This window comes from Spermophilus citellus (genome assembly GCF_964194105.1).
Source record: "Spermophilus citellus genome assembly, chromosome: 11".
In the NCBI taxonomy this organism is placed as follows: domain Eukaryota; kingdom Metazoa; phylum Chordata; class Mammalia; order Rodentia; family Sciuridae; genus Spermophilus; species Spermophilus citellus.
In genome coordinates, this window is record NC_138192.1 from 117,947,116 (window position 1) to 117,961,440 (window position 14,325).

The 14,325-nt window shown below is 43.6% G+C and overlaps 2 protein-coding genes across 10 annotated transcripts in view; one reads left to right on the forward strand and one right to left on the reverse strand.

The window, feature by feature from the left end:
* The window catches only part of ZNF142 (zinc finger protein 142), a 26,832-nt gene extending 17,091 nt beyond the window's left edge, over positions 1 to 9,741 (reverse strand). The window contains exons 1-2 of one of the 4 annotated variants that reach the window (XM_081260686.1): positions 9,607 to 9,741; positions 9,192 to 9,292 (exon numbers count right to left, since the gene is read on the reverse strand). The gene's annotated coding sequence lies outside the window, so the exon portion shown is untranslated. Of the gene's footprint in view, positions 1 to 9,171; positions 9,330 to 9,606 lie in introns of those variants that run through there. The other 3 variants (XM_081260687.1, XM_081260684.1, XM_081260685.1) reach the window with 3 other exon arrangements.
* On the forward strand, positions 9,623 to 13,830 carry BCS1L (BCS1 homolog, ubiquinol-cytochrome c reductase complex chaperone). Of its 6 annotated transcripts, none has more exons than XM_081260728.1 (8): positions 9,623 to 9,757; positions 11,343 to 11,711; positions 11,808 to 11,947; positions 12,164 to 12,358; positions 12,613 to 12,676; positions 12,905 to 13,074; positions 13,279 to 13,396; positions 13,509 to 13,830. In XM_081260728.1, the coding sequence occupies exons 2-8, from the start codon at positions 11,392 to 11,394 to the stop codon at positions 13,756 to 13,758; spliced, it is 1,257 nt and encodes a 418-aa protein (XP_081116854.1). In that variant the 5' UTR covers positions 9,623 to 9,757; positions 11,343 to 11,391; the 3' UTR covers positions 13,759 to 13,830. The 6 variants fall into 6 exon arrangements, with proteins under 6 accessions (XP_081116854.1, XP_081116853.1, XP_081116852.1 ...); XM_081260727.1 differs by lacking the exon at positions 9,623 to 9,757 and adding an exon at positions 9,831 to 9,964 and having other exon boundaries at positions 13,509 to 13,829; XM_081260726.1 differs by lacking the exon at positions 9,623 to 9,757 and adding an exon at positions 9,971 to 10,513.
* Positions 13,831 to 14,325: the final 495 nt, after the last annotated feature.

Genomic DNA, 14,325 nt, shown 5'->3' on the forward strand with positions numbered 1-14,325 from the left:
TCCCGCGGAAACTGCTTCTTGGTCCGGGTCCTGCTGGGTGCTGTGGGGGCCAGAGGGGCAGAGTGGAGCTGCCGCCTGCGCCCAGAACAGGCCAAGCGACCCGCCGGCGTGGTATCACGTCATCACAACCGCAGCTGGGGCCGAAGAGAGCAGCCGCCCACGCCTGGATCAGGTCCAGAGACCCAATGGCGTGGTAGTCAAGTCACCCCATTTGGAGTAGGGGCCGAGCAGAGCCGCCGCCCGAGCCTGCAAGGTAGGCAGACCTGTGACCCACCGGCAGGACAGGCCCGGTGGCCTGCCAGCGTGGTGGACACGTCGCACCGATTGGAGTGGGGGCTGAGCAGGGCCACTGCCTGTGCCCGGAAAAGGCCCAGCGACCCAGCGGCGTGGCAGTCAAGTCACCCCATTTGGACTGGGGGCCGAGCAGAGCCGCCACCCGAGCTCGCAAGGTAGGCAGACGGGCGGCCCACAGGTGGAACGGGCCCAGCGGCCGGCCGGCGAGACAGACACGTCACACCAACTGGAGTAGGGGCCGAGCAGAGCCGCCGCCCGCATCCGGATCAGGCCCAACGACCCGTGGGCGTGGTAGTCACGTCAACACAATTGGTGTGGGGCCAGAGCAGAGCCACCACCTGCGCCCGCAGGGTGGGCAGACCTGCGACCGACCGGCAGAGCAGGCCTAGCGGCCCGCCAGCGTGGTAGACAGATCACCCCAATTGGAGGAGGAGCACAGCCATTACCCGCCCTGCAGGGGAGATTTTTCAACTATACAAGAGCAATATAAATAAATAGGGGGAAAATTTCAAAAACACAACAGTTTTACCAAGCAGAAAGAAACGCGAGCAGTATGAAAAGACAAGGCAAGAAAGGACCACAAGCAATGCAGGTCAACTCAACTTTAGAAGAGGTAATAGCTGCAACAGATGGAATTTCAGATAAAGAATTCAGGATATACATGCTTCAGATGATCTGGAGTCTCAAGGAAGACATGAGACAGCAAAATCAGACAATGAAAGATCACTTTGACAAGGAATTACATAAACAAATCCAAGAAGCAAAGGATCAATTATACAGGGAGATAGAGGTAATAAAAAACAAACAAATAGAAATCCTAGAAATGCAGGAAGCAATAAACCAACTTAAAAACTCAATTGAGAATACTACCAGCAGAGTAGAACACTTAGAAGATAGAACATCAGACAATGAAGACAAAGTATTTCAACTTGAAAAGAACATAGACAGCTCAGCAAGACTGTTAAGAAACCATGAGCAGAACATCCAAGAGATATGGAATAACATAAAGAGACCAAACTTAAGAGTCATTGGGATACAGGAAGGCATGGAGGTCCAAACCAAAGGAATAAACAATCTATTCAATGAAATAATACGAGAAAACTTCCCAAACTTGAAGAATGAGACAGAATCCCAAATCCTAGAAGCCTACAGGACGCCGAATGTGCAAAATGATAAGAGATCCACACCTAGACACATTATAATGAAGATGCCCAACATACAGAATAAGGAGAGAATTTTAAACGCGACAAGAGAAAGGAAGCAGATTACATTTAGGGGTAAACCAATCAGGATAACAGCTGATCTTTCAACACACACTCTGAAAGCTAGAAGATCCTGGAATAACATATTTCAAACACTGAAAGAAAATGGGTTCCAGCCAAGAATCGTGTATCCGGCAAAATTAAGCTTCAGGATAGAAGATGAAATTAAAACCTTCCACGATAAACAAAAGTTAAAAGAATTTGCAGCTAGAAAACCATCTCTTCAAAAAATCCTTGGCAAAACATTACAGGAAGAGGAAATGGAAAATAACAATGAAAACCAACAGTGGGAGGTAGGACAATAAAGGGGGGAAAATAATCAAAGAAGAAAACAAATCAGGTTTAGTAACATTAATAAACAAATATGGCTGGAAGAACAAACCATATTTCAATAATAACTCTAAATGTTAATGGCTTAAACTCACCAATTAAGAGACACAGGCTAGTTGAATGGATCACAAAACAAGACCCAACAATATGCTGCCTACAGGAGACACATTTGATAGGAAAAGATATACATAGACTGAAGGTGAAAGGTTGGGAAAAATCATATCACTCATATGGACTGCGGAAACAAGCAGGAGTGTCCATACTCATATCAAATAAAATAGATTTCAAGCCAAAGTTAATCAAAAGGGATAAAGAGGGACACTACATACTGCTCAAGGGAACCATACACCAACAAGACATAACAATCATAAATATATATGCCCCAAACAATGGAGCAGCTATGTTCATCAAGCAAACTCTTCTCAAGTTCAAGAGTCTAATAGACCACCATACAATAATCATGGGAGACTTCAACACACCTCTCTCACCACTGGACAGATCTTCCAAACAAAAGTTTAATAAGGAAACTATAGAACTCAATAACACAACTAACAACCTAGACTTAATTGACATATATAGAATATACCACCCAACATCAAGCAGTTACACTTTTTTCTCAGCAGCACATGGATCCTTCTCAAGAATAGATCATATATTATGTCACAGGGCAACTCTTAGACAATATAAAGGAGTAGAGATAATACCATGCATCTTATCTGATCATAATGGAATGAAACTGAAAATCAACGATAAAAGAAGGAAGGAAAAATCATGCATCACTTGGAGAATGAACAATAGGTTACTGAATGATCAATGGGTTTTAGAAGACATCAAGGAGGAAATTAAAAAATTCTTAGAGTTAAATGAAAACTCAGACACAACATATCAGAATCTATGGGACACATTGAAAGCAGTTCTAAGAGGAAAATTCATTGCTTGGAGTTCATTCCTTAAAAAAAGAAAAAACCAACAAATAAATGATCTCATACTTCATCTCAAAATCCTAGAAAAAGAAGAGCAAAACAACAGCAAAAGAAGTAGAAGGCAAGAAATAATTAAAATCAGAGCTGAAATTAATGAAATCGAAACAAAAGAAACAATTGAAAAAATTGACAAAACTAAAAGTCGGTTCTTTGAAAAAATAAATAAAATAGACAGACCCTTAGCCATGCTAACGAAGAGAAGAAGAGAGAGAACTCAAATTACTAGCATATGGGATGAAAAAGGCAATATCACAACAGACACTTCAGAAATACAGAAGATAATCAGAAATTATTTTGAATCCTTATACTCCAATAAAATAGAAGATAGTGAAGGCATCGATAAATTTCTTAAGTCATATGATCTGCCCAGATTGAGTCAGGAGGATATAGACAACCTAAACAGACCAATAACAATTGAGGAACTAGAAGAAACCACCAAAAGACTACCAACTAAGAAAAGCCCAGGACCGGATGGGTATACAGCAGAGTTTTACAAAACCTTTAAAGAGGAACTAATACCAATACTTTTCAAGCTATTTCAGGAAATAGAAAAAGAGGGAGAACTTCCAAATTCATTCTATGAGGCCAACATCACCCTGATGCCTAAACCAGACAAAGACACTTCAAAGAAAGAAAACTACAGACCAATATCTCTAATGAACCTAGATGCAAAAATCCTCAATAAAATTCTGGCGAATCGGATTCAAAAACATATCAAAAAAATTGTACACCATGATCAAGTAGGATTCATCCCTGGGATGCAAGGCTGGTTCAATATACAGAAATCAATAAATGTTATTCACCACATCAATAGACTTAAAAATAAGAACCATATGATCATCTCGATAGATGCAGAAAAAGCATTCGACAAAGTACAGCATCCCTTTATGTTCAAAACTCTAGAAAAATTAGGGATAACAGGATCATACCTCAACATAGTAAAAGCAATCTATGCTAAGCCACAGGCTAGCATCATTCTGAATGGAGAAATATTGAAGGCATTCCCTCTAAAATCTGGAACAAGACAGGGATGCCCTCTCTCACCACTACTGTTCAACATAGTCCTCGAAACACTGGCCAGAGCAATTAGACAGACGAAAGAAATTAAAGGCATAAAAATAGGAAAAGAAGAACTTAAATTATCACTATTTGCAGATGACATGATTCTATACCTAGCAGACCCAAAAGGGTCTACAAAGAAACTATTAGAGCTAATAAATGAATTCAGCAAAGTGGCAGGATATAAAATCAACACGCATAAATCAAAGGCATTCCTGTATATCAGCAACAAATCCTCTGAAATGGAAATGAAGACAACTACTCCATTCACAATATCCTCAAAAAAAATAAAATACTTGGGAATCAACCTAACAAAAGAGGTGAAAGACTTATACAATGAAAACTACAGAACCCTAAAGAGAGAAGTAGAAGATGATCTTAGAAGATGGAAAAATATACCGTGTTCATGGATAGGCAGAACTAACATCATCAAAATGGCATTATTACCAAAAGTTCTCTATAAGTTCAATGCAATGCCAATCAAAATCCCAACGGCATTTCTTGTAGAAATAGATAAAGCAATCATGAAATTCATATGGAAAAATAAAAGACCCAGAATAGCAAAAACAATGCTAAGCAGGAAGTGTGAATCAGGCGGTATAGCGATACCAGACTTCAAACTATACTACAGAGCAATAGTAACAAAAACAGCATGGTACTGGTACCAAAACAGGCGGGTGGACCAATGGTATAGAATAGAGGACACAGAAACCAATCCACAAAACTACAACTATCTTATATTTGATAAAGGGGCTAAAAGCATGCAATGGAGGAAGGATAGCATCTTCAACAAATGGTGCTGGGAAAATTGGAAATCTATTTGCATCAAAATGAAACTGAATCCCTTTCTCTCGCCATGCACAAAAGTTAACTCAAAATGGATCAAGGAGCTTGATATCAAATCAGAGACACAGCGTCTGATAGAAGAAAAAGTTGGCTATGATCTACATACTGTGGGGTCAGGCTCCAAATTCCTCAGTAGGACACTCATAGCACAAGAGTTAATAACTAGAATCAACAAATGGGACTTATTCAAACTAAAAAGTTTTTTCTCAGCAAAAGAAACAATAAGAGAGGTAAATAGGGAGCCTACATCCTGGGAACAAATCTTTACTCCTCACACTTCAGATAGAGCCCTAATATCCAGAATATACAAAGAACTCAAAAAATTAGACAATAAGATAACAAATAACCCAATCAACAAATGGGCCAAGGACCTGAACAGACACTTCTCAGAGGAGGACATACAATCAATCAACAAGTACATGAAAAAATGCTCACCATCGCTAGCAGTCAGAGAAATGCAAATCAAAACCACCCTAAGATACCATCTCACTCCAGTAAGATTGGCAGCCATTATGAAGTCAAACAACAACAAGTGCTAGCGAGGATGTGGGGAAAAGGGTACACTTGTTCATTGTTGGTGGGACTGCAAATTGGTGCAGCCAATTTGGAAAGCAGTATGGAGATTTCTTGGAAAGCTGGGAATGGAACCACCATTTGACCCAGCTATTCCCCTTCTGGGTCTATTCCCTAAAGACCTAATAAGAGCATGCTACAGGGACACTGCTACATCGATGTTCATAGCAGCACAATTCACGATAGCAAGATTGTGGAACCAACCTAGATGCCCTTCAATAGATGAATGGATAAAAAAAAATGTGGCATTTATACACAATGGAGTATTACTCTGCATTAAAAAAATGACAAAATCATAGAATTTGGAGGGAAATGGATGGCATTAGAGCAGATTATGCTAAGTGAAGCTAGCCAATCCCTAAAAAACAAATGCCAAATGTCTTCTTTGATATAAGGGGAGTAACTAAGGACAGAGTAGGGACGAAGAGCATGAGAAGAAGATTAACATTAAACAGGGATGAGAGGTGGGAGGGAAAGGGAGAGAGAAGGGAAATTGCATGGAAATGGAAGGTGATCCTCAGGGTTATACAAAATTACATACAAGAGGAAGTGAGGGGTAAGGGAAGAATAATATAAGTGGAAGAAATGATTTACAGTAGAGGGGGTAGAGAGAGAAGAGGGGAGGGGAGGGGAGGGGAGGGGGGATAGTAGAGGATAGGAAAGGCAGCAGAATACAACAGACACTAGAATGGCAATGTGTAAATCAATGGAAGTGTAAATGATGTGATTCAGCAATCTGTATACGGGGTAAAAATGGGAGTTCATAACCCACTTGAATCAAACTGTGAAATATGATATATCAAGAACTATGTAATGTTTTGAACGACCAAAAAAAAAAAAAACTACGCTAAGATACCATCTCACTCCAGTAAGAATGGCAGCCATTATGAAGACAAACAACAAGTGCTGGCAAAGATGCGGGGGGGGGGGGGGGGGGAAAGGTACACTCATACACTGCTGGTGGGACTGAAAATTGGTGAAGCCAATTTGGAAAGCAGTATGGAGATTCCTTGGAAAGCTGGGAATGGAACCTCCATTTGACCCAGCTATTCCTCGTCTCAGACTATACCCAAAGTACCTAAAAACAGCATACTACAGGGACACAGCTACATCAATGTTTATAGCAGCCCAATTCACAATAGCTACACTGTGGAGCCAACCTAGATGTCCTTCAGTGGGGGAATGGATAAAAAAATGTGGCATTTATACACAATGGAATATTACTCAGCAATAAAAAAAGAATAAGATCATGGCATTTGCAGGGAAATGGGTGGCATTAGAGAAGATTGTGCTAAGTGAAGTTAGCCAATTCCCAAAAAACAAATGCTGAATGTCTTCTCTGATATAAGGGGGGTGACTCAAAATGGGGTTGGGAGGGAGAGCAAGGGAGGAAGATTACCTCTAGATAGGGAATAGGGGTGGGAGGGCAAGGAAGAAAGAAGGGGAATAGCATGGATGGTGAAAGGAAACCCTCATCATTATACAAAATACATGTATGAAGATGTGAATTTGGGTCAACATACCTTATATACAATCAGAGATATGATAAATTGTGGTATAAAGGTATATTAGAATTGTAATGCAAAAAATAATAATTAGAGAGCTCATGTATAATGGCATAATTTGGAGTGGACATACTTTATATACAGAGTTATGAAAAATGGTGTTGTGAATGGATAATTATGATTGTAATGCATTCCACTATTGCCATGTATATAAGAAATAAAAAAAGAAATAAACAAATAAAATTTTAAAATATTTAAAAAACAAATAAATAAATAAATAAAATGCAGATATTGTGTCCAACTACAACTAAAACAAATTTTAAAAAAATATAATAGGGGGGGCTGGGGATGTGGCTCAAGCGGTAGCGCGCTCGCCTGGCATGCGTGCGGCCCGGGTTCGATCCTCAGCACCACATACCAACAAAGATGTTGTGTCCGCCGAGAAGTAAAAAATAAATATTAAAAATTCTCTTCTCTCTCTCTCTCCCCTCTCTCACTCTCTCTTTAAAAAAAAAAAAAAAAAAAATATAATAGGGTCATAGGGTTAGAAATGATGGTGGAATGTGATGGCCATTATTATCCAAAGTACATGTATGAACATACGAATTGGTGTGAATATACTTTGTATACAACTAGAGATATGAAAAATTGTGCTTTATATGTGTAATAAGAATTATAATGCATTCTGCTGTTATATATAAACATTAATTTAAAAAGATTTAGTTTACATAAAAAATATATGTATAATAGAGTCAATATTAGGAGAAAGCCAACAAGTTCTGGCCAACGTAAGAAACATATCAGGTTATGTTTCTTGATACGAAGTGAGTCAAATCTTAAACTAAGTTTTAGTTTTCAAAATTGGGTGGGGCCAAAGGATTTCAAATGCCCTTTCCTTTTTTTTTTTTTTTTTGGTACTGGGGATTGAATGCACAGGTGTTTAATCACTGAACCACATCCCCAGCTCTTTAAAAAAAAGGGTCTCACTGAGTTGCTTAGTGTCTTGCCAACTTGTTATGGCTGGTTTTGAACTCACAATTCTCCTGCCTCAGCCTCCTGAGCCTCTGGGATTACAGACATGAGCCACCATGCCCAGTTCCCTTTTGCTTCTTGATGCTCTCATTCCTCAGTGAGGTTATAGGGCCTTTCTATCACAATCTGGTTCTTGCTGATTTCTCCAGGCATGGTTTCCACCTCTGCCCTCAACAGACCTCTGAACCTGATGATGTGCCATTCTCTGGAGGCACCATACTCTCTTTTATTCGCATACCTTTTTACCTCTCAGCTTGATGCACTTTTTCAATCTCTTCTCTGGCTAATCAGTGCCTTACTGTCCTTTAAGAAGCTACACAGGGCTGGGGTTGTGGCTCAGTGGTAGAGCACTTGCCTCACATGCGTGAGGCAATGGGTTCCATCCTCAGACCACATAAAAATGAATAAATAAAGATATTGTGTCCATGTAAACTAAAAAAAAATTTTAAAAAAGAAGCTACACAAATGTCATTTCCATTCTGAAGACTTCCTGACACTCTTATTTTCAGTCTTCAGGGGTCTTGATGGTACATTGTACATATCAGAAACTCTGTCACGCTGCACTGTTGTTTACCGATCAGTTTCTCTTCCTGATGTGGAACTTTCTGAGTAGATTTTACTGACATCACTTCAATGAACACAAACCACCAATAAACGATGCAAGTCAGACAAGTAGGTACTAGTGAAGAACCACTGAGAGGGAGGGACATCAGAGTAAAGTTAAGTATATTGTACCAAGGTATGAAACCAATGGTTCCCCAAATAAAGAAACACACCAAGAAATTTCAAACTCATTAAGGTCTCAAACTGGAATACAACCAAGAAACCAATAGAAACCAACTGTATATCCCGTTACACACGAATTTTAAGCCAAGTAATTTTTGTAATTTATAAGAATGACAATCATTTCATGAAATTGAGTCAGACTCAACTCAAAACAACAGATCACAAAGGTGACAGGGAGGTGCACTTCCGAGGTCCGAAGGAATATCTTTGGAAACCGGCCTCCGCTTGCTTACTGCCCGTTAACTCGGCTCTGGGAGATCTTCCGGCTCGGCAGTACACCGCCTCAGGGGAGAGCCAAGAGGACTTGACGCTGTCTACACTGAGAACCCGCAGTAAGGCGCGCGGGGGGGGGGGGGGGGGGGGGAGGGTGGTGGCGGAGAGACAGGCGCGAACGGAATCTGTCTTCCGGGCAATGGCAGGGCAGTGAGGAAAAGGAAGGTCAAATTAAGGGAGAGGAAAGGCTTGGGGAAACAAGGAGCCACTAAGTATACGGGTTCCCACCTGCCGCTGGGCGGACTCACCGGGTGGCCCTGGACAGATGCAGTCGCCACGCTTCCCTGGGCCTCAGCTTTCCTCTCTGAAAAGTGGAGGCGATGACAGCATCCACACTGTTGGACGGGAGCTGGCGCACAAGAGCCACAGAACGGGAAAGATGTTTTATAATCTGCAAGGTTTGGGATGGAGCACCACCATGACTGTGGTCCTGAGGAGCGGTAGCGGGTACCCGGGTGGGGTCCAGAGTGGTGACGAGGCTGAGGCGCCAAGCGGCCGCTGAGATGCGCCGGGGCCCCCCTCGTAGGCGTGTTTCTTTCAGCACCTCCTCCCTCGGGTCCCCACTGTCCAGGTCCACTTCCATCCTGGAGCTCGAGAAACTTTTGCCTCCAGCTCCTTCCACCCAAACTCCCCCCAGATCCCGCCTCGCAGCTGCTCACTCACCTCTAGACCCACCGCCGGCGGAAACCGCATCTCTATGGTCGAAAGCGGCTGGAGCGACCTCCCAGGGCTCCTTTTGTACTACCGCCCCCGGCCCAGCCGCCTCTAGGACGTCGGGCGTATGGCGGCCACTCTATCTACCTCTTGTTGGCTGGTGGGTACTCTATGGTTTTCTCTCTTCTCTCCACCTTTTCCTGAAGCCAAAGGAGGACCATCGAGAGTTGTGGGGCAGAGTGGCAAGAAGTTCTTGGTGGGCGTGGCAGGAAGTAGATTAAAAAATTCGTGGGGCGGGATCGAACGGCGCTTCCCCAAAGTTCGGCTGGGCGAAACCATCGAGACGAAGGGCCAGAGAGTCATGGCGGTAAGGGGGTGGAGTGACTGAGAACTCCAAACCACGTTCCTGGAGGCTCGAGCCTTGGTGTAGAGAGGGGTTCCGTAGGGTTTCTGGGTATCTGGACCGCGAAAGAGGAGAGCTTTGTGATCTTCCATGGGTGTTTTGGAATTCTGGATCCCATTCTGAGCCTTAATCGAGGTCACTGCTGTCAATTCGCTGCTCTGCGTGCCAGGGGCAGGGCAAAGTGGCAGGAATGGAGTGAGGTGGGGTGTCGGAAGAGTGCTAAAAACTATTTGGCTTCCCATTCCTCATGATTTTTTCCCGGCGCTGATAATTGAACCGAGGGGCACTTTACCAGCCCTTTTTTGAGACAGGGTTCTCCCCCAGTTGCTTAGGATCTCCATAAGTTGCTGAGGCTGGCCTTGAACTTGCGATCCTCCTGCCTTATCTTGCCCAGTCTCTAGAATTACAGGTGTGCGCCACCCCTGCCGGCTTCATGATCTTATTATCTACAATTAGACCTAGTCAAATCTTATTAGGTTGAATTTGGGAAAGACTCCATGGGCGAAATAGCAGGTGGGCAGGATTTCATTTGGGGAAAATGCAGGGGAGAATTGCTTGAGGAAGGAGGTGGGAGGTGTTTTAATACTCAAGAGTTAAGCCAAGAAAGGTAGGTGGGTGGCTGTTGTGAAGGGTTTTGAGTACCAGACTGAGGAGTTTGTACCCAATTCAGGGATCTATTGGAAACCAACCACTGAAAGTGCTGGAGTAGGGAGAATTCTGATCCTTATGATGAACGATCTGGATCTTTGCAGCTGTTTGGTGATACAAGAGTTGAAGATCCATTAAAATGCCACTTCCAGAAGTAAAATTTAATTTTAAAGGGAAAGTTTAGGTGGGAAGTAATAAAGGTCTCAACTCTAAAAAGGACATTAGGAATTGGATGTGTGGGGGAAAGAGAGGGTATTTGAAGAATGTTATTCATGCATGGTAAGTAAAGCATGTGGTCACTGACAAGTTAGTGGAAGTGCCACTGCTGCTGACTCCAACTAGTGCCCCCAACCTCTGACTTTAAAAAAATTCTCAGCTTGTTCCATGGACCACAAAAATTCTACCCATCCATTATCCTGATGTGAATCAGGTAATATTGCTCTCTCGAGCTTAAGGAATTTCCAAACATGGTCCTCTGACAAGAAATGAGATATAAGCAGGCTGATGGGAGGACAAAATGGAGTGAAAGGTCTGCATTCCAACACTACCCCTACCCTGAAAAAGGATATTGAAACATATAGTACTGTTGACCTGTCCTTGCTACTTCTGGAGAAGGGAGTAGGGCAGGTTTGGGGACATACAATGGAGTCTGATTCTAAACTAATTTTGTGCTTTGTCCCATCTCTACCCCTAGGTTTCAATAGGGCCTGAGAGCCTGTAAACTTCTTTGTTTCCCATTCAAGATGCCACTTTCAGACTTTGTTCTGGCCCTGAAGGACAATCCCTACTTTGGGGCTGGATTTGGCCTGGTAGGTGTGGGCACAGCCCTAGCCCTGGCCCGAAAGGGTGCCCAATTGGGCCTGGTGGCATTCCGGCGCCATTACATGATCACACTGGAAGTCCCTGCTCGAGACAGGAGCTATGCTTGGTTGCTTAGCTGGCTTACCCGCCACAGTACCCGTACTCAGCACCTCAGCGTGGAAACTTCATACCTTCAGCACGAGAGTGGTCGGATCTCCACCAAATTTGAATTTGTTCCCAGCCCTGGAAACCACTTTATCTGGTAAGACTGGGAACCAGGGAGGGCTCTGATATAAGAATAGAGAGCTGGATTTTATCATTTTCCTTCACTCACCCCGTTTTGACCATTCTTATTCAGGTATCAGGGCAAATGGATCCAGGTAAAACGAAGTCGAGAAATGCAGATGATAGACTTGCAGACTGGGACTCCTTGGGAATCTGTCACCTTCACAGCTTTGGGCACTGACCGCAAGATTTTCTTCAACATCCTGGAGGAAGGTGTGGGATGGCATAGGCAGGCTGTAATGGGGGGGGGGGGGCTATAGGGATGGGGACATTGGATATTGGAGGAAGAGCAGTTTGGGGAGGAAGAATAAGAGGATGTGAGTCCTTGGGAGCATGGGGCTAGGAGGCCTTTATTGCATAATTCTGTCTAACTGAAGAACAGCCATGTTGGAGAGAATTATTGGTATTGTCTTATCTCCCCTTTTACAGCTCGAGAGCTAGCCTTGCAACAGGAGGAAGGAAAGACTGTGATGTACACAGCTGTGGGCTCTGAATGGCGTCCCTTTGGCTATCCACGACGCCGCCGGCCACTAAATTCTGTGGTTCTACAGCATGGTCTGGCTGACCGAATTGTCAGAGACATCCGGGAATTCATTGATAACCCCAAGTGGTACATTGACAGAGGTGAGAAGTAGCTTAGGTCTGGGATAGGCTATTTCTAACCACATTGTTAAGGCAGACAGGCTGGTTTTTGGCCAGGAATGATGTAAACCTCTAGCTCAATTCCCAGACAAGAAGGGGCAAGAAAAGTTGCCTATGATTTTTTTTTCATACCAAGGCCATCAGGCCAATAAGAGGCACAGCTAGGAACAAAGTGTACATGTGGGACAGGGTATATAATTCACTTTAGGTCTTATTTATCTTGGCTGTATCCCTAGGTATTCCCTATAGACGTGGCTACCTGCTTTATGGACCCCCTGGTTGTGGAAAGAGCAGTTTTATGTGAGTAGTCAAAATTTCACTCAAGTCTGCAAAACAGCCTTTGTAGAAAAACTGGGCAGAAGAGGCTGGAGAGTGGAATGAATCCGGGGACCAGGAGCCAGGAAAAGCATGTGATATGTGGAAGGAGTGGGAGAATTGGGCCTCCGAGATACACCTCCCACAACAGGAGGAAAGGGTCTGGACCCAGGAATAGTCCCCAAGTTGCCTACCACCTCCTCATGTTCACAGCACAGCTCTGGCTGGGGAACTGGAACATAGCATCTGCCTGCTGAGTCTCACAGACTCTAGCCTCTCTGATGACCGGCTCAATTACCTGCTGAGTGTGGCCCCACAGCAAAGTCTTGTGCTCCTGGAGGATGTGGATGCCGCTTTTCTCAGTCGAGACTTGGCTGTAGAGAGTAAGTGAGGGTGTTAGGGAAGGGGGATGGTTCTCATGAGGATAGTGAGGTGTAGGAGTATGAGGAATGGGAGGACATGGAATTCCACAGGGCTGACAGGATGTCTAGGTTGGCTGTGAGGCACTAGAGTCAGGGACTGTGGTGGGAATGGAGGAGGTGCTAATTTTAAGCAAGGTTATGACCATGCTTTTCTGTCTTTTCAAGACCCTGTGAAGTACCAAGGTCTAGGTCGTCTTACCTTCAGTGGACTGCTTAATGCCTTGGATGGAGTGGCTTCCACTGAGGCACGCATTGTGTTCATGACCACCAACCATGTTGATAGGTAAGGAGTGAGGGAAGAATCCATTCCATGTCTTGGGAGAATTAGGAAGTTGAGGAGACCATCATTTTTGGTGTGCTAGTGCGACTGTTGCTTGTGACTCTCCTCCTCCTAGGCTGGACCCTGCCCTGATACGCCCTGGGAGAGTAGATCTGAAGGAGTATGTGGGCTACTGTTCACACTGGCAGCTGATCCAAATGTTCCAGAGGTTCTATCCAGGGCAAGCACCTTCTTTAGCTGAAACCTTTGCAGATCACGTCCTTCAAGCTACAACCCAGATCAGTCCAGCCCAAGTGCAGGGCTACTTCATGTTGTATAAAAATGACCCCACAGGGGCAATTCAGAATACCGAGTCTCTGAGGTAATCAGCCAGGCTGTGCTGGGCTCTCCTCCTAGAGGAAATCAATAAACACTTGCCATACTACTCTGGTCCCTGACTCTTTCTCCCTCTCTCAAATTGGTACTTAATACAAAACGCTGCAATCACAGGGGACTATATAAGAGTTAATCATTCCAAAACCTATACAGATGATGTGGGGTCTAGCCTAAGAGACGAGGAAGAGGCTCTAAATCGGAAGATACATGCCTCCATCTAAGGGCATCCAAGTGAGGAACATGTATTAACATGGTCGAATACATAGTTGGGGGGGGCTGGGGTTATGGCTCAGAGGTAGAGTGCTTGCCTAATATGCATGAGGCACTGGGTTCAATTCTCCAGCACTACATAAATATAAGATAAAGATATTGTGTCCACCTATAATTAAAAAACAAATATTAAAAAAAATAATACACAGTGGGTTATGTTATAGTGCTTTCTAAAAATTCCGCCCAAATGTCGACCTCCTACTAGTTTCCTCTGAAACTCATTACAGTAGAGGAGCCGAACCCTTTTCACCCTGATTTCTTGGGATAATTAAGAATGAAGGTAGGGG

Bases quoted from the DNA above. Each gene is read 5' to 3' on its own strand.
- BCS1L (XM_081260728.1), top strand. From the start codon at position 11,392: ATGCCACTTTCAGACTTTGTTCTGGCCCTGAAGGACAATCCCTACTTT. The intron at 11,948-12,163 runs GTGTGGGATGGC...CCCCTTTTACAG, and splicing joins CTTCAACATCCTGGAGGAAG to CTCGAGAGCTAGCCTTGCAA. The intron at 13,075-13,278 runs GTAAGTGAGGGT...TGTCTTTTCAAG, and splicing joins TCGAGACTTGGCTGTAGAGA to ACCCTGTGAAGTACCAAGGT.